This window comes from Mesoplodon mirus (genome assembly GCF_964341445.2).
Source record: "Mesoplodon mirus genome assembly, chromosome: 17".
In the NCBI taxonomy this organism is placed as follows: domain Eukaryota; kingdom Metazoa; phylum Chordata; class Mammalia; order Artiodactyla; family Ziphiidae; genus Mesoplodon; species Mesoplodon mirus.
Genome location: NC_138993.1, coordinates 49,706,983 through 49,725,387, shown reverse-complemented (window position 1 = coordinate 49,725,387; position 18,405 = coordinate 49,706,983). Strand labels below are relative to the sequence as shown.

Sequence of the window (18,405 nt, the reverse complement as noted above, 5' to 3'; positions counted from 1 at the left end):
CTTTGAAGCCTTTTACAAATTTTCACATATGTTCTTAGTGTGTGTACACGTGTGTGCTCTACTGCACACTTTTGAGATGAATACACATTATACACAAAATAAAGTCTGAGCTCCCCACTTAGTAGAGAATTTTCCTTCTCAATATTAAATCAAAAGAAGCCTAGTAACATGTCAGCCAAATTGTCTACCCAGACATAGATTCTTTTGAAGATTATTTCCATTTATCTCAGTAAATGTGAAAGAAAAAATACAGAACAAAAGCATTTCAACAAAGTCTAGCAGCCATCAATGTTATTATAATGTAATGAAATGGTGAAATGTAATAACAGTGATACCTGATATCTAGGGATTTCTCCCCAAAGTGCTCAAAATACACAGCACAAACCCTTCTTAAATTGATGGTGGTTAATGCAAACAGAGCTTAATTCAAAGCAGCTGCTTTTTCCAGGCCACCAAGATCCCCCACTTTTTCCTTTTTTAACTTAAGAAAAACTGGCTTACCTGAAGTGTGTTCATTCAAAGTATGTTTTTAACCTACGTATTTTTGAATGGAATTTTATTACACTATCATATGAATTTAATGTGGCAAGTATCCTTAATTTATACAGCAGGTGTACACTGTTTCCTTAAAATTAAAGGTTTCTCAGTAACACTTTGGGAACATGTTTTCTTAAGTTTACTGTGTATATTTTGGTCAGTAGTATCTGAAGCAATGCTTTTAAGCTCTTAAGAAAAAGTGACCATCACCCCGCCTCTCAGTTCAGTAGGGATACAGAGAAGGTATGTCTCTGAAAAATGGAGAATCAGTCCGTCAGCAGCCAATCCCACCTGGGATGGCTGCTCAGCATGACAAATTATACCAGGCAATTACCCCTAAAATATAACTACTCCATTAACCTAGACTCTTTAAAATAACCAATAAATGATCAATATATAACTTTTATACCTATTCAACATTTGATAGCAAGGCTCTTCATTTTAAAAGAACCAAGCTATAATGTTATGTCAAAGCATCAACATGAAAGTATACTTCCTAGTTTCTTGATGTGTTTCACCATGTACAACTGGAAGTAAATAAGAACCAAGGCTTATGACCTCACAAACAGTGCCTATTGCTATTTATGATTGTTCATGTCCAGAGTTAAAACTACAAATATTTTAGAGAATATAATCAAGACCTTTATGCTACCAGTACAGTAGGCTTTTGATGGACAGCACAGATGGGAGATGCCCAAAAGGAGCAGCTAAGTTTTCTGTCTGGGGGACAACATAGCTGCAGTGTGCATTTGAATTCTGTAAACATTATGAACACCTATCCGCCCGCCCCCAAAAAATTCATAAGGCCTACAAAAGACTTTTAGAGAACAGCATCTGATCTGATCTTGCCTATCCAAAGGATAACCACCTCTCCACTCCTAATGACCAAAACGATAAGAATTTTCACAGAAGAGGAAAAATGGGATGAAAGAATTAAACCAATCACCAAAGTAAAGTTTTGAATTTGGATTTGTGTTGTAGACTGCTTGTGGTTTTATGTCTTTTTTTTTTTGCTTTTTTAAATATGGAAATAGAAACTTTTTAAGGAAACAAATCAAACTACAATATTTCTAACATTTCATAAAATACACAGAAAGTTGAGGTCTCAAAAAGTTAATAAAATTATGTTGGTCCCACATAAACAAGAGGAAGAGTAAATAACTTAGATATATGTTCTCTGGATTCCAGTTTTGCTATTCTAACAAAATAGATAAACTGTAAAAAGCTGACTAAACATACATGTCAGAAAAACATGTTTTAATATCTGCTCCTAATTGAAAGAAGAGATAAGTCTAAAATGGCTAAAATTCTCATAAAAAAACAAAGAGCCTATAGCCAATCATCACAATTTAGGTAGCTGGGGGCCAAATTTTTCCCTCCATGTTCTTCTACAGGGCACACATATCTTCACTTCATAGGGTCAAGAATCTGGATATATGTATATGTACAGCTGATTCACTTTGTTATAAAGCAGAAACTAACACACCATTGTAAAGCAATTATACTCCAATAAAGATGTTAAAAAAATAAAATAAAATAAATGATCACAATTGATAATTCAGTACCACTTATTAAGCACTACTATATGTCAAGCACTATACACTTTACATACATGACTTTATGAAAATCAGTACAATGTCCTTGCGGGGTAGGGCTATCCCCCAAATTGTATTATTTGCTAAGCTCTAGGATATTAGCCATTCCATCTCTCTTGTTCACTGAGCAGTAAAATGATCACAGAGAGGAAAACTAACCTGTCTAAGGTCATTCAGCCACCAGGTGACTGAATGGGATGGGATTAAACCCACATCAGGCACCTAAAGTCCCTGCTATTGTTAGGATGATTATATATTCATGACAACTGATGCACATCAACTGAACTTCTATTCCATCCTGGGTGAGAAAGAAACTCAGCCTGGGGTATACTAGAAACAATTCAAATGAACTGCTAAGAAATCTTCATGTTTCTTGTGCTCATATTCTTCAAATAGTTTTTATCATGCCAAAGTCAAAGGCAATTTGTGACTTCTTTCAAATTGGCTTTGGTGTTTAATGCTAGGCAAAGGTAAGAGGTACCAAGGCAGATAGCCTGACTTCGGAAGAAACAAGGCTTCCTGTAAACTTGTTGGTAAAACTTCTTATTAAAGTAACTTTAATGACTTCCCGTTAAGTTACCTCCACTCTTGATTCCTGCTTTTAAAATTTTCTGTCCCTTGCCCTTGAGCTTCTACAAAATATTCCAGCTACCTCTGTAACCGCTATACTTTTCCACCCAAGTCTTAAGCATACATTTAGATTGGTGATGGTATGAGAACATTAAAATGTTTCTAAAACTTCATATAAATATAAGCATGGAACAACATCCCTCAAATGTCAGTTAAAAACAATATTAGCATTTATCATTTGACATCAGAGTAAGGATTAAAACTTCCACCAAATACTCTGGAAAGTACACGGCCCCAAATTCCAATTTTAGTTTTACCCACACAACTGAGAGGAAACACACATTCTTCTTTTAAACTGTATACGTTTCAGATTGTGTGGTAATATTCTGAAATGATAAGTAAAAGTCTCACCCAGCAAACCACAAGTTTAGCGACTGCTTTCCCAGATCTGCTTTGCAATTTTGAAAGATGAGGAAGAAAGAGAGGAGCACTTGGCAAAGACAAATTCAGTCTCATCTTCAAAGCCTGGTTTTCAGATTTCCATGATACCTTCATAATTAAAATCTGATTTTCAAATAAGTATTTAACACCTAAGGTGTCAGGAGGAGATTAAAGGGAGTAGGGAATGCATTCTCTCTGCCCTCAAAGAGCTTCAAGTCTAGGGAAAAATTAGATGTAGGTAAAAACAAGAAAGGCTTTGAAAGCCCAGAAGAGAGACCAACGTCACCTTCAATTAGAAGTGTTTCCTGATGAAAAAGCTGAAATGACTGCTCATCTCTATAGTCCCGGAGAACCCTGTGCATTTAACACAATGTATTCTAACTTAACTTATGAGGACATTTCCTCAATTATAATGTGAAGCCCTCTAACGGCAGGACTCCATCTTATTTATGTCTGTATAAGTACCGGCCACAGAGAAGATGCTGAATCGATGCTTGCTGTATGACTGGCAAGTGAATGAAACCAAAATTTCCCCAGAGCTGGATGAACTGCCACTTTCTACTCTGTAGCCCCAGAAACAGATGTAAGCACACGCACCTCACATGTACACCCTTCACTCAAATAATCAGTTAAATCAGACCAGAATATAGCATGAAATTCAGGGGAAAACAATGCTTAACATCTCCAGTGACTGGTGAAGCTCTCATTTTCAAAAATGACTGACAGGACTACAGATATTACAGTGCATGTAACTGTAAAAGTTTGATTAATTCAACATAGGCAGCCCTATAGATAATTAGGTGAAAAAAGAATCTCTTCAACCAAAATATCTCTTTGGTTTAACCCCTTGGAGGACCACATTATAAAACAAATGCTATCCGATAGGGGAAGCAAATTCTACCACCTTCCCATGAACTGACTCATGACAACGGCTAATCAAGATGAGCCACCAAGTGAGATTCTTTGGAGCAATGAATTTAGGATGGGTTACTTTTGTAGATAAAGATCCTGGCCACAAAAGTCTATAACAGGAAGTCTCACCCAGCAAACCAAGACAAAATCAGACCCCATGGCTCTTTGGATTTGAGGGAGTGGGGAGCTGAGGAAGGAGACCTGGCATCCAGAAAGTGTTGATCTATCAAAGAAATAAATTAAGAACTAGAAATGGAGAGAAATAAATGCCAGATAAAACTGCTAGTTATTCTACAGTTTGTCCCTGAAGCTCATATCCCACCACCTTCTCTGCAGCTGAGCAGACTCTTAGAAATTCAAACTTTGCAATTAAAGATCATTTGAAAAATGTGACCATATATTTTTGCTGCTGGTCTTAAACAGGAACTCGGCAACCCAAAAGAATTAATGTCCCCCTTTCGGTATCTACCTAACACCAGAGAATGAATGGGATAGAGATGTATGTGATGCAGTAAACTTTCTTTCTCTTTTATTCTGTTCTAAGTACTTGGTAGGAAGGGAGGGAACATTTTAAAATAGTAACATGAATTGACAGGTGGAAGTCCCCATACTCAAGTTACAGATCCAAGTTTGGATACCATTAAGGTTGCTTTTTTCCTTTTCGTTTTTTTAAAACAGATTAAGACATTGAGAAACTCATTTGAAAGACACATCTGAAAAAAAAGTAGCAAAATCAGGTTTAAATGAGAGAAAGTTGAAAATTATACAATTCAAAGTAGGTATATTTTTACTTACATGAATAACAACCTTAAAAAAAATACACATACACATTCATATCTCAAGTCAAATTTGGCAGACTGTAAAAGAGAGCCATCTGGGAACTTAATTCCTAAGACATGACTTTACAGTATTGCTGCAAAATCAAGCACCCTTTTGAAGCTTTAGAGGTCAGCTAAATCCTTAAAATATCATTTTGAGCCTCCTTTATTTTCACAAGGGAAATATGTTAACACTAATTTTGCTTCCAACTACTGTTCCTTTGGCAACTAGTACATGTAAGAATAAGATTCTTGATTTCTCCACCCTCCATCTGATAAATAGACCTTTTTTAAAAACTCAGTCAATAATATTTCAAGTCACATTTTAGACCTAAAATATTAATATCGTAAATAACGAAAGAGTAAGTGTACACTAAAAACTACTTTTTCTTTGCATGACAAATATTGTGTTCAAAAGCATCGCCAGCTTATAACTGTATTACGAACAGAATGTATCTAAGGAAGTGCGAAAAACTGGATTGGAATGGTAAGGGGGTGGAAAGAACAAACGTTTATAATCTGTTCAAATTCTCAGCTTAAAGATTTCAATATATAATTTGGTTTAGAGCAATGGTTTAAATGCAGGACTCAGGCTGAGTCAAAATGCTAGACACAAAATTAAAACCTTTAATGTTCAACTCTACCTTTCTGTCAACTTCAATCCTCCAATACAGGACGTCTGGGCTGCTCTGTTGAGTTGCTTTCCACAACGAGTCATTGTTCTGTGCCTCTTAATGACCAGATGCCACCACAAAGACCATGACACTTGCTGTAGGAGCTCTGCAGTGCGCTGTGGCATGGCCTTGCCGTCACTGTGCTTGCTCCCCCACAGGCCTTTTAGAGCAAGTGTGCAGAGATGGCCCTGTGGGAGTCGCACCCCTCTTCTCTGCAGATTGTGTGTGTTTCTAAGTTCAGTATGGATATTTGGTAAATGGTTAATAATACGGTGCAGTTAATCATTGGTGCAGAAGCTAAATTTCATGGCCTCAGTAAACACCTCAACTAGGATAGGTTCAACCTCAATCTACCATTCATGGAGGCTAAGCCCCCAGTTTGCTTACTACCCTTTTGGGAAGAAAAGGAGTAAAGATACACCCTGTCCATCAAAGTCAGGAATGTCAAACTTAAAAGTATCAACTGACTTTTGCATATATGTAGTCCCAAAATAAGTGGAATAATTCAAAGCTATTTGGAAAAGTTCAAACTCTTACTTCCTTCAAATAAAATGATTCAGTTAGAAAATTAATATGTATAATTACAGAAATATAAAAAGTACCCTAGCTTCGTTGACTAGTGAAAATTGTTACAACGTAAATGGTAAATCTCAAACTACTGGAAAATAAGATTTGTACTTAGGGTCTGGATTATTGAAGTGACTCAACAGTGGTGGGTCCTTAAATTAATTGCTTCTGCTCTTGCCGCTCATTCTCACCACACACAACTCTCCTAGGTCCGTGTGTCACCTATGCTTTTAAACACTGTTGTCCACTAACAACAACAAAAAATACCTCACATTTGCCAACATGTAGTTCTTTGCTCTCAGTATGTTCTGCAAACATGTATCTTAGATTACATGTGCAGGAAGACCAACAACAGGACTGTGAACTGTTAATGCAGTATCTTAGGGGCTGGATTTTGATACAGCATTTAAAATAATAAATAGGGGGCTTCCCTGGTGGCGCAGTGGTTGAGAATCTGCCTGCTAATGCAGGGGACACGGGTTCGAGCCCTGGTCTGGGAAGATCCCACATGCCGCGGAGCAACTGGGCCCGTGGGCCATGGCCGCTGAGCCTGCGCGTCCGGAGCCTGTGCTCCGCAACAAGAGAGGCCGCAATAGGGAGAGGCCCGCACACCGCGACGAAGAGTGGTCCCCCACTTGCCACAACTAGAGAAAGCCCTCGCACAGAAACGAAGACCCAACACAGCAAAAATAAATACATTAATTAATAAAAAAACTCCTACCCCAACATCTAAAAAATAATAATAATAATAAATAGTTTGCCACAATTTTGCTAATTTTAATGTATATGGATGGGCAAGATAATGTCCAAGTACTCACACCTTACTGCACGCTCCAAATACAATGAGCCTTTCTGTAAAATGAACAAACATACTAACACAGAAATACATGTTATTATACTAGTAAGTAAAAAGTCACACTTCAGCTGAAAGTGTATGTCAGTATTCTCCCTTCCACACAATTATCTTGCTGGCAGAGTGGAAATCTAAAAATTTGAAGTCAGGGCCTCTCAACCTCAGCACTACTGATATTTGCGATCAGAAATTCTTTGTTACAGAGGCCACTAAATACCCTTTTGAACTGAAGGGTATTTAGCAGCATCCCTGACCCCCAGGATGGCAGTAGCAACCCCATCCCAGCTATAACAACCAAAAGGATCTCCAGACGTTGCCAAATGCCCCTAGTTGAGAACCACCAGTCTAACCAACACCAAGGCTTTTAATCTACAATAAATATAGGACAAGATCTTTGACCTACAGAAGCCTCCACGTTGCATAAGAACTGAAACTAAAGAGAAATGCATTACTACTTCGTAAGGAATTATTTGCTTTCCTTCACATTTTCCCTTCCTTCTATAAAAATGCTATCTCAGGGCTTCCCTGGTGGTGCAGTGGTTAAGAATCCACCCGCCAATGCAGGGCACACGGGTTCGAGCCCTGGTGTGGGAAGACCCCACATGCCGCGGAGCAACTAAGCCCCTGCGCCACAACTACTGAGCCTGCGCTCTAGAGCTCGCGAGCCACAACTACTGAAGCCCGCGTGCCACAACTACTGAAGCCCGCGCTCTACAGCCCGTGCTCCGCAACAAGAGAAACCACCGCAATAAGAAGCCCGCGCACCGCAACGAAGAGTAGCCCCTGCTCGCCGCAACTAGAGAAAGCCTGCGTGCAGCAATGAAGACCCGACGCAGCCAAAAATAAATAAATAAAATTTAAAAAAAAAAATGCTATCTCAGGGCAGAAGAGCTCTGGTCAACCGTTTAAAGAAGCCGTCTGCCAGCTTTCTCACTCTCCACCCTCCACTTCCTTTGCAGCAGCCCCATGATCGACCCCTGTGTTCTTTGGTCCAACAAGACGGAGCTGTCGGGGTGATGTTCTTAATTAAGAGAGTCGAGGTCCTCATGCAGATGTTCTCACTAGGACTACTTGGACACATCTTGCTTTTATGGACTTGTGGTTTCCACTGAAACAAGTTGTTCTGCATACTTCCTACTACGGCTGTAACTACGTGACCTCCCGGTTTCAGTTTGTCACTAACTTAATTTCATTGAAGGCTGAGCCCAGATACTGATTTTTCCTGAACACTTTAGACCCCGTGTCTCATGAAACAGGCTCCAGGCAAGTTTCGCTCAGGGCACTCTTGTTATTAGAAGCCAACAAACATGTTTTACTAAGTTCATAGCCTCCTCGAACATCGGCTACAGAGTTTCAAAACAGTATGATTTTAAGGGGAAAAGACATTTCTTCTTAATAGACAGCAACAACTGAAGAAAAACACTTTGAAAGTTAAAAATTTCTTTGCCCATCAGATAGGTCATATGAGAGAATGCTGATTAGGAAAAATAAACTCATCCATAGTTATTTTTCATGGAAATTAAACATGACCTCGAACACTGCAGAAGTAAACATGCCATTTTGGTGATGAAACTTAGCATCTCTCAACAATCTTCCAATTAACCAGAAATGCTAACAGACCCATCCCTGCTATGCACATATCACTGCTGTGTCGTTTAGAAATGCTTGTTCAACAGAACTAGAAGCATATAGATATGAAATGGCTTGTTCATTTAAAACTACATCATTGCTTTTAAAAGATTAATCCTACCCAGGTTTTTAGGTTATATGGCTAAAGACAATGTTTACTATAAAAATATTTATAGACAGGGTTATTCTTCTTTAGAAAAAAATCTTGGCCATATTTCAGATTTTACAGTCATTTTTAAATAACTTTAAAGCTATTACAACAGGGATATTAACTCTTCAAACTTAGTCTTTGAATTGGTAAAAGCTAATTTTTTCATTTCTATTATTTCTATAGATAGAATAAGGTGCTTATTTTTTTCCAGTGGAAAAATGCTAATTATGTTTAAGAGCCATGATAAGGAGGAAGTCATTATTACAAAATTAAATCATTTTCCTGTAACATTGATCTGGTAACATGAGTTTATTGTGATTCACTGAAAGCAAATTTAGATTTATAAGAGAAAAATCTTACAAGAGTTTAAAACCAGATTTCCGGAAACCATATACTCAAACACAAACGGCATTTTCCATCTAAAACACAACACAAACACCTGCTCACATGTTTTCACCCCCACACACTTTCACTTTCTCATCCATACTATTAAAAGAGTGAAAAACAGTCCATTCTTAGAAATCAGCCAGTTGACAAAAGTCATTAGCGGTACATGTTGGTCCCAAGCACCGCTGCTTTCCAAATATTAAGTCTCTTTTATCACTGTCCCACTCTCATTTTTATGTTTGCAATCATGTCTTAATTTCAAATAATTTTTACTCTGTAAGCTAAAATATGACCTTCTCCATTTTCTTTATAAATATAATGAGCAGCCTCACCATTAGCAACCAAACACTATGATGTTGGACAAGCATTAAAATATAAACCACCATTTTGGCTAATACAGGAATTTAAAATAATAACATATCATGGTCTCAGTTACAGACAGCTTCACACTCACAATCCCTAAGCTATTTCTTAAATGGTCTGTTTTGGAATGCAAACAGAGGAAGACAGAGGGACAATTTTTCTGTAATCAGAGCTCTCAGGAATTATTTACACTTAAGCTACAAGCCCTAAGTTTAAAAAAACATGTAACAAACCAGTGAAACTTACTTGACAGTGACTCGATTTGATAAATCCTGTAGATCCCCAGGATGGAAAAGCTGGGCTTCCTTCAATCCAATCTGTTCACAAGCTTTCAAAAAAACGTTTATATTATCCTGTGAAAAGAAGTGGAAAGTGATTGCTTAGCCGAGCTCTCTCTCAGACAAAGGTTATCAATTTTTATGATATAACTTGCAAGCTTCAAAGTCCAATTACAGGCAGCAAAAAAGGAGGAAGCAAGACCAGGCCACTCATGTATGTAAAAAAAAAAAATTCATACATGCGCATGTATAGCCTTTCAGTTTTCCAGACCATAAACGGCAGTGCTCTCTTATGCCAGGCATATGCTGTTCCTGTGATCTTTGTGACTGGCACGTTAAACATTACCTGTTATAGGACAAGTGCCTGGTCACTGAGCAGTAATCTACACTTGGATGTCAGCTCTGCTCTGCAAACAAACGCCCTCTTCCCAGCTTTGCACGACAAGCCTCACCTCTCCTCTTTAAAAATAACTCCAGCTACTGACATTCACCCACCCAGAAACTGTTGGCAGGGAAGAAAGAAGAGGAGGAACATTCTGTTTCTATGATTACAAATTACAGAACGACTGTGGAATACCACACCTGGAATCTGGGTTTGGTTGCTTAGCCGGCTCTCGACAGACAGGGAAACCACACTATAGGACCCAGGAGAAGCCCAGTGATCATTGGCTGAACCGCAGAGTTGAGGTGTGGTCGTTACTCACGCCCTGCACCTGCCTCAGGAAGTGCCTCCACAGCGTGAAAATCTAGGTTGCCCTCCTATCTAATTTCAAAACCCAAATCCTCCATTCACAAACCAAGGCTTTTCAATCATGTAAACAGCCGCACCAACACAGACAACTGTAGAGACACACTGGGTGAGCAGAATTAGCCGGGGCTTCTATCGTTACTCCGCTTCAAAAAACAAAACCCTTCATGGGGTTGAGCTTGTGCAGATGCCACGCAACTCTTCACCTTCACTTTGTTAGGTTCTCAGGCAAGAGAATGGCCTCCTCACATGCCAGCACAGGCTGGTCCCCTCACACACCTGCTGGCAACGCCACATCGGAGGGGTGAGCCTCTCAGGCCCCCTGAAACCTCACCTCACTCCCTAACAGGTGGCCGTGAGGGTCCTCTCTGCCACGTGGAGAGAGGCAGTTACTCTTTTCCCACGCCGGGAAGCTCATCGCCACAGGAAGAAAAGGCAGGCTGCGATGGCAACGTGGGAGGGAATGATCGAAAGGGAAATAAATGAAGGAAGGTGAAGGAGGCTAAATTCAACAGTTTGGGTTCTTGGCGCGTGAGAGGACTTAGGGAAAGGGGAAGCAAATGTATGGCAGAGAAAAGCAATGCTGTTAGGGAGCTCAGGGACATTAAAAAAAAAACCTGGTTGTAGCGGTAGGATGTTAGTCTAGTGTACGTACTATCAGGAAAAGGCAGCGTGAACTACCTAGCTGAAAGCTGCAATCCATGATTCATTTTCTTCATTTTGAATAGAGGTCAAAGATTAAAGGAACTTAAGTCAAAAGTTGCACAGCTCAGTGGAAGGCATTCAGTCTGAGGAGCAGTAGGCTCCTGAGGTGTAGTGCCTTAGAAACAGCCCTGGAATAGTTCTCTCAACTTGAGTGCCAGTGAATTAAAGCAACAAGTTACCTGCCCCATACACCCAGCCTACAGTGGTGGGACAGGTGTAGGGTAACCAATAGACACACTCCAGTTCAATGTGTGCAGAAATGAAAGGTCACTGATCCACAGAAATTCTGAAGTCCTGCAAAGCATAGGTTGACAGGTCCTTCATTAGGATTCAAGGCCAGGGAACGAAGCTTCCTTCATGGTTTGCTGCTTCACTCTCCGAACACTTGGCTCCACCTTAAAAATTATCTTTCCATTTCCTTGGAAAATAGCCTGTGTTTGCAGATGTGCAAGCTTTCTCAGTCTGCTTCCCGGCTGCAGAAGTCTGGAGGACTAAAGGTCTTTTTATTTGTGATTCTCTGTCCCTTTCAGGCTAAGTTTACAAAGTTTCTGCAAATACGATTCCCTCAAAGTTTCTGCAAATACAATTCCCTCAAAAATACCATATGTCTTCTGTGAATCTTATTGGACTTCACTCCCTCAGACAAAAGCCACAACCATGAATTCCTTCAAGACAAGCCCTTCTCTTCATCTGCTGAGATGACTGAGGGACCACCACCCTTAAGCTTTTTAGAAGCCCTACTGCTAGACCAGACAGATTTCCAAGGCACCACTTTGTATCTTTCTAAGATCTTAAGCAACTGTACAGCCACACCCTCAGCTTCATCTTTAGACCATCTTTTTTTTTTTTTTTTTATGCATATATTTTTTATTTTCTCCCATTTTTTTTATAACAAATTTAATCAGTTATACATATACATATGTTTCCATAACCCCTCCCTTTTGCGTCTCCCTGCCACCCTCCCTATCCCACCCCTCCAGGCGGTCACAAAGTACCGAGCTGACCTCCCTGTGCTATGCGGCTGCTTCCCACTAGCTATCTACCTCACATTTGGTAGTGTATATATGTCCATGCCGCTCTTTCACTTTGTCACAGCTTACCCTTCCCCCTCCCCATATCCTCAAGTCCATTCTCTAGTAGGTCTGTGTCTTTATTCCTGTCTTACCCCTATGTTCTTCATGACATTTTTTTTTCTTAAATTCCATATATATGTGTTAGCATACAGTATTTGTCTTTCTCTTTCTGACTTACTTCACTCTGTATGACAGACTCTAGGTCTATCCACCTCATTACAAATAGCTCAATTTCATTTCTTTTTATGGCTGAGTAATATTCCATTGTATATATGTGCCACATCTTCTTTATCCATTCATCCGATGATGGACACTTAGGTTGTTTCCATCTCCGGGCTATTGTAAATAGGGCTGCTATGAACATTTTGGTACATGTCTCTTTTTGAATTATGGTTTTCTCAGGGTATATGCCCAGTAGTGGGATTGCTGGGTCATATGGAAGTTCTATTTGTAGTTTTTTAAGGAACCTCCATATCGTTCTCCATAGCGGCTGTACCAATTCACATTCCCACCAGCAGTGCAAGAGTGTTCCCTTTTTTCCACACCCTCTCCAGCATTTATTGTTTCTAGATTTTTTGATGATGGCCATTCTGACTGGTGTGAGATGATATCTCATTGTAGTTTTGATTTGCATTTCTCTAATGAGTAAAGATGTTGAGCATCCTTTCATGTGTTTGTTGGCAGTCTGTATATCTTCTGTGGAGAAATGTCTATTTAGGTCTTCTGCCCATTTTTGGATTGGGTTGTTTGTTTTTTTGTTATTGAGCTGCATGAGCTGCTTATAAATTTTGGAGATTAATCCTTTGTCAGTTGCTTCATTTGCAAATATTTTCTCCCATTCGGAGGGTTGTCTTTTGGTCTTCTTTATGGTTTCCTTTGCTGTGCAAAAGCTTTTAAGTTTCATTAGGTCCCATGTGTTTATTTTTGTCTTTATTTCCATTTCTCTAGGAGGTGGGTCAAAAAGGATCTTGCTGTGATTTATGTCATAGAGTGTTCTGCCTATGTGTTCCTCTAAGAGTTTGATAGTGTCTGGCCTTACATTTAGGTCTTTAATCCATTTTGAGCTTATTTTTGTGTATGGTGTTAGGGAGTGATCTAATCTCATACTTTTACATGTCCCTATCCAGTTTTCCCAGCACCACTTATTGAAGAGACTGTCCTTTCTCCACTGTACATTCCTGCCTCCTTTATCAAAGATAAGGTGACCATATGTCCGTGGGTTTAACTCTGGGCTTTCTATCCTGTTCCATTGATCTATCTTTCTGTTTTTGTGCCAGTACCATACTGTCTTGATTACTGTAGCTTTGTAGTATAGTCTGAAGTCAGGGAGCCTGATTCCTCCAGCTCCATTTTTCGTTCTCAAGATTGCTTTGGCTATTCGGGGTCTTTTGTGTTTCCATACAAATTGTGAAATTTTTTGTTCTAGTTCTGTGAAAAATGCCAGTGGTAGTTTGATAGGGATTGCATTGAACCTGTAGATTGCTTTGGGTAGTAGAGTCATTTTCACAATGTTGATTCTTCCAATCCAAGAACATGGTACATCTCTCCATCTATTTGTATCATCTTTAATTTCTTTCATCAGTGTCTTATAATTTTCTGCATACAGGTCTTTTGTGTCCTTAGGTAGGTTTATTCCTAGATATTTTATTCTTTTTGTTGCAATGATAAATGGGAGTGTTTCCTTGATTTCACTTTCAGATTTTTCATCATCAGTATATAGGAATGCCAGAGATTTCTGTGCATTAATTTTGTATCCTGCAACTTTACCAAATTCATTGATTAACTCTAGTAGTTTTCTGGTAGCATCTTTAGGATTCTCTATGTATAGTATCATGTCATCTGCAAACAGTGACAGCTTTACTTCTTCTTTTCCAATTTGGATTCCTTTTATTTCCTTTTCTTCTCTGATTGCTGTGGCTAAAACTTCCAAAACTAGGTTGAATAAGAGTGGTGAAAGTGGGCAACCTTGTCTAGTTCCTGATCTTAGTGGAAATGGTTTCAGTTTTTCACCATTGAGGATGATGCTGGCTGTGGGTTTGTCATATATGGCCTTTATTATGTTGAGGAAAGTTCCCTCTATGCCTACTTTCTGCAGGGTTTTTATCATAAATGGGTGTTGAATTGTGTCGAAAGCTTTCTCTGCATCTATTGAGATGATCATATGGTTTTTCTCCTTCAATTTGTTAATATGGTGTATCACGTTGATTGATTTGCGTATATTGAAGAATCCTTGCATTCCTGGAATAAACCCCACTTGATCATGGTGTATGATCCTTTTAATGTGCTGTTGGATTCTGTTTGCTAGTATTTTGTTGAGGATTTTTGCATCTATGTTCATCAGTGAGATTGGCCTGTAGTTTTCTTTCTTTGTGACATCCTTGCCTGGTTTTGGTATCAAGGTGATGGTGGCCTCGTAGAATGAGTTTGGGAGTGTTCCTCCCTCTGCTATATTTTGGAAGAGTTTCAGAAGGATAGGTGTTAGCTCTTCTCTAAATGCTTGATAGAATTCACCTGTGAAGCCATCTGGTCCTGGGCTTTTGTTTGTTGGAAGATTTTTTATCACAGTTTCAATTTCAGTGCTTGTGATTGGTCTGTTCATATTTTCTATTTCTTCCTGATTCAGTCTTGGCAGGTTGTGCATTTCTAAGAATTTGTCCATTTCTTCCAGGTTGTCCATTTTATTGGCATAGAGTTGCTTATAGTAATCTCTCATGATCTTTTGTATTTCTGTAGTGTCAGTTGTTACTTCTCCTTTTTCATTTCTAATTCTATTGATTTGAGTCTTCTCCCTTTTTTTCTTGATGAGTCTGGCTAATGGTTTATCAATTTTGTTTATCTTCTCAAAGAACCAGCTTTTAGTTTTATTGATCTTTGCTATCGTTTCCTTCATTTCTTTTTCATTTATTTCTGATCTGATTTTTATGATTTCTTTCCTTCTGCTAACTTTGGGATGTTTTTGTTCTTCTTTCTCTAATTGCTTTAGGTGCAAGGTTAGGTTGTTTATTCGAGATGTTTCCTGTTTCTTAAGGTGGGATTGTATTGCTATAAACTTCCCTCTTAGAACTGCTTTTGCTGCATCCCATAGGTTTTGGGTCGTCGTGTCTCCATTGTCATTTGTTTCTAGGTATTTTTTAATTTCCTCTTTGATTTCTTCAGTGATCACTTCGTTATTAAGTAGTGTATTGTTTAGCCTCCATGTGTTTGTATTTTTTACAGCTCTTTTCCTGTAATTGATATCTAGTCTCATAGCATTGTGGTCGGAAAAGATACTTGATACAATTTCAATTTTCTTAAATTTACCAAGGCTTGATTTGTGACCCAAGATATGATCTATCCTGGAGAATGTTCCATGAGCACTTGAGAAAAATGTGTATTCTGTTGTTTTTGGATGGAATGTCCTATAAATATCAATTAAGTCCATCTTGTTTAATGTATCATTTAAAGCTTGTGTTTCCTTATTTATTTTCATTTTGGATGATCTGTCCATTGGTGAAAGTGGGGTGTTAAAGTCCCCTACTATGATTGTGTTACTGTCGATTTCTCCTTTTATGGCTGTTAGTATTTGCCTTATGTATTGAGGTGCTCCTATGTTGGGTGCATAAATATTTACAATTGTTATATCTTCTTCTTGGATCGATCCCTTGATCATTATGTAGTGTCCTTCTTTGTCTCTTCTAGTAGTCCTTATTTTAAAGTCTATTTTGTCTGATATGAGAATTGCTACTCCAGCTTTCTTTTGGTTTCCATTTGCATGGAATATCTTTTTCCATCCCCTTACTTTCAGTCTGTATGTGTCTCTAGGTCTGAAGTGGGTCTCTTGTAGACAGCATATAGATGGGTCTTGTTTTTGTATCCATTCAGCCACTCTGTGTCTTTTGGTGGGAACATTTAGTCCATTTACATTTAAGGTAATTATCGATATGTATGTTCCTATTCCCATTTTCTTAATTGTTTTGGGTTCATTATTGTAGGTATATTCCTTCTGTTGTGTTTCTTGCCTAGAGAAGTTCCTTTAGCATTTGTTGTAAAGCTGGTTTGGTGGTGCTGAACTCTCTCAGCTTTTGCTTGTCTGTAAACGTTTTAATTTCTCCATCAAATCTGAATGAGATCCTTGCTGGGTAGAGTAATCTTGGTTGCAGGTTTTTCTCCTTCATCACTTTAAGTATGTCCTGCCACTCCCTTCTGGCTTGCAGAGTTTCTGCTGAGAGATCAGCTGTTATCCTGATGGGGATTCCCTTGTGTGTTATTTGTTGTTTTTGCCTTGCTGCTTTTAATATGATTTCTTTGTGTTTAATTTTTGACAGTTTGATTAATATGTGTCTTGGCGTATTTCTCCTTGGATTTATTCTGTATGGGACTCTCTGTGCCTCCTGGACTTGATTAACTATTTCCTTTCCCATATTAGGGAAGTTTTCAACTATAATCTCTTCAAATATTTTCTCAGTCCCTTTCTTTTTCTCTTCTTCTTCTGGAACCCCTATAATTCGAATGTTGGTGCGTTTAATGTTGTCCCAGAGGTCTCTGAGACTGTCCTCTGTTCTTTTCATTCTTTTTTCTTTATTTTGCTCTGCAGCAGTTATTTCCACTATTTTATCTTCCACCTCACTTATCCGTTCCTCTGCCTCAGTTATTCTGCTATTGATCCCATCTAGAGTATTTTTTATTTCATTTATTGTGTTTTTAATCGATGCTTGATTCATCTTTAGTTCTTCTAGGTCCTTGTTAACTGTTTCTTGCATTTTGTCCATTCTATTTCCAAGATTTTGGATATGGGAAATAGAATCTTGGATCATCTTTACCATCATTATTCTGAATTCCTTTTCAGGTAGAGTGCCTATTACCTCTTCATTTGTTAGGTCTGGTGGGTTTTTATCTTGCTCCTTCTCCTGCTGTGTGTTTTTCTGTCTTCTCATTTTGCTTATGTCACTGTGTTTGGGGTCTCCTTTTTGCAGGCTGCAGGTTCGTAGTTCCTGTTGTTTTTGGTGTCTGTCCCCAGTGGCTAAGGTTGGTTTAGTGGGTTGTGTAGGCTTCCTGGTGGAGGGGACTAGTGCCTGTGTTCTGGTGGATGAGGCTGGATCTTGTCTTTCTGGTGGGCAGGTCCACGTCTGGTGGTGTGTTTTGGGGTGTCTGTGGACTTTTTATGATTTTAGGCCACCTCTCTGCTAATGGGTGGCGTTGTGTTCCTGTCTTGCTAGTTGTTTGGCTCAGGGTGTCCAGCACTGTAGCCTGCTGGTCGTTGAGTGAAGCTGGGTGCTGGTGTTGAGATGGAGATCTCTGGAAGATTTTCGCCGTTTGATATTATGTGGAGCTGGGAGGTCTCTTGTGGACCAGTGTCCTGAAGTTGGCTCTCCCACCTCAGAGGCACAGCACTGACTCCGGGCTCCTCAATTTGGGATGATGTGTTGTCTATTCATGTATTCCACAGATGCAGGATACATCAAGTTGATTGTGGAGCTTTAATCCGCTGCTTCTGAGGCTGCTGGGAGAGGTTTCCCTTTCTCTTCTTTGTTCTCACAGCTCCTGGGTCTCAGCTTTGGATTTGGCCCCGCCTCTGCGTGTAGGTAGCCGGAGGGCGTCTGCTCTTCGCTCAGATAGGACAGGGTTAAAGGAGCAGCCTCTTCGGGGACTCTGGCTCACTCAGGCCGGGAGGGAGGGAGGGGCACGGAGTGCGGGGCGAGCCTGCAGCGGCAGAGGTCGGCGTGACGTTGCACCAGCCCGAGGCGCGCCGTGCGTTCTCCCAGGGAAGCCGCCCCTGGATCCCGGGACCCCGGCAGTGGCGGGCTGCACAGGCTCCCGGAAGGGCGGTGTGGGCAGTGACCTGCGCTCGCACACAGGCTTCTTGGCGGCGGCAGCAGCAGCCCCAGCGTCCCACGCCCGTCACTGGGCTCCGCGCTTTCAGTCGCGACTCGCGCCCGTCTGTGGAGCCCCTTTAAGCAGCGCTCTTAATCCCCTCTCCTCGCGCACCAGGAAACCAAGAGGGAAGAAAAAGTCTCTTGCCTCTTCGGCAGCTCCAGAGTTTTCACGGACTCCCTCCCGGCTAGCTGTGGCACATTAGCCCCTTTCAGGCTGAGTTCTCGCCGCCAGCTCCAGTCCTCTCCCTGCGC

General features: G+C 39.9%; 1 protein-coding gene across 11 annotated transcripts in view; it reads right to left on the bottom strand.

Annotated features, from left to right (window-relative positions):
- Positions 1–18,405, bottom strand: part of LMO7 (LIM domain 7) — a 214,280-nt gene that overhangs the window by 87,697 nt on the left and 108,178 nt on the right. For all 11 annotated transcript variants that reach the window (XM_082602294.1, XM_082602292.1, XM_082602296.1 and 8 more), the window contains exon 5: positions 9,744–9,850. In XM_082602294.1, the coding sequence (XP_082458420.1) occupies positions 9,744–9,850 (107 nt within the window). The remainder of the gene's footprint in view (positions 1–9,743; positions 9,851–18,405) is intronic.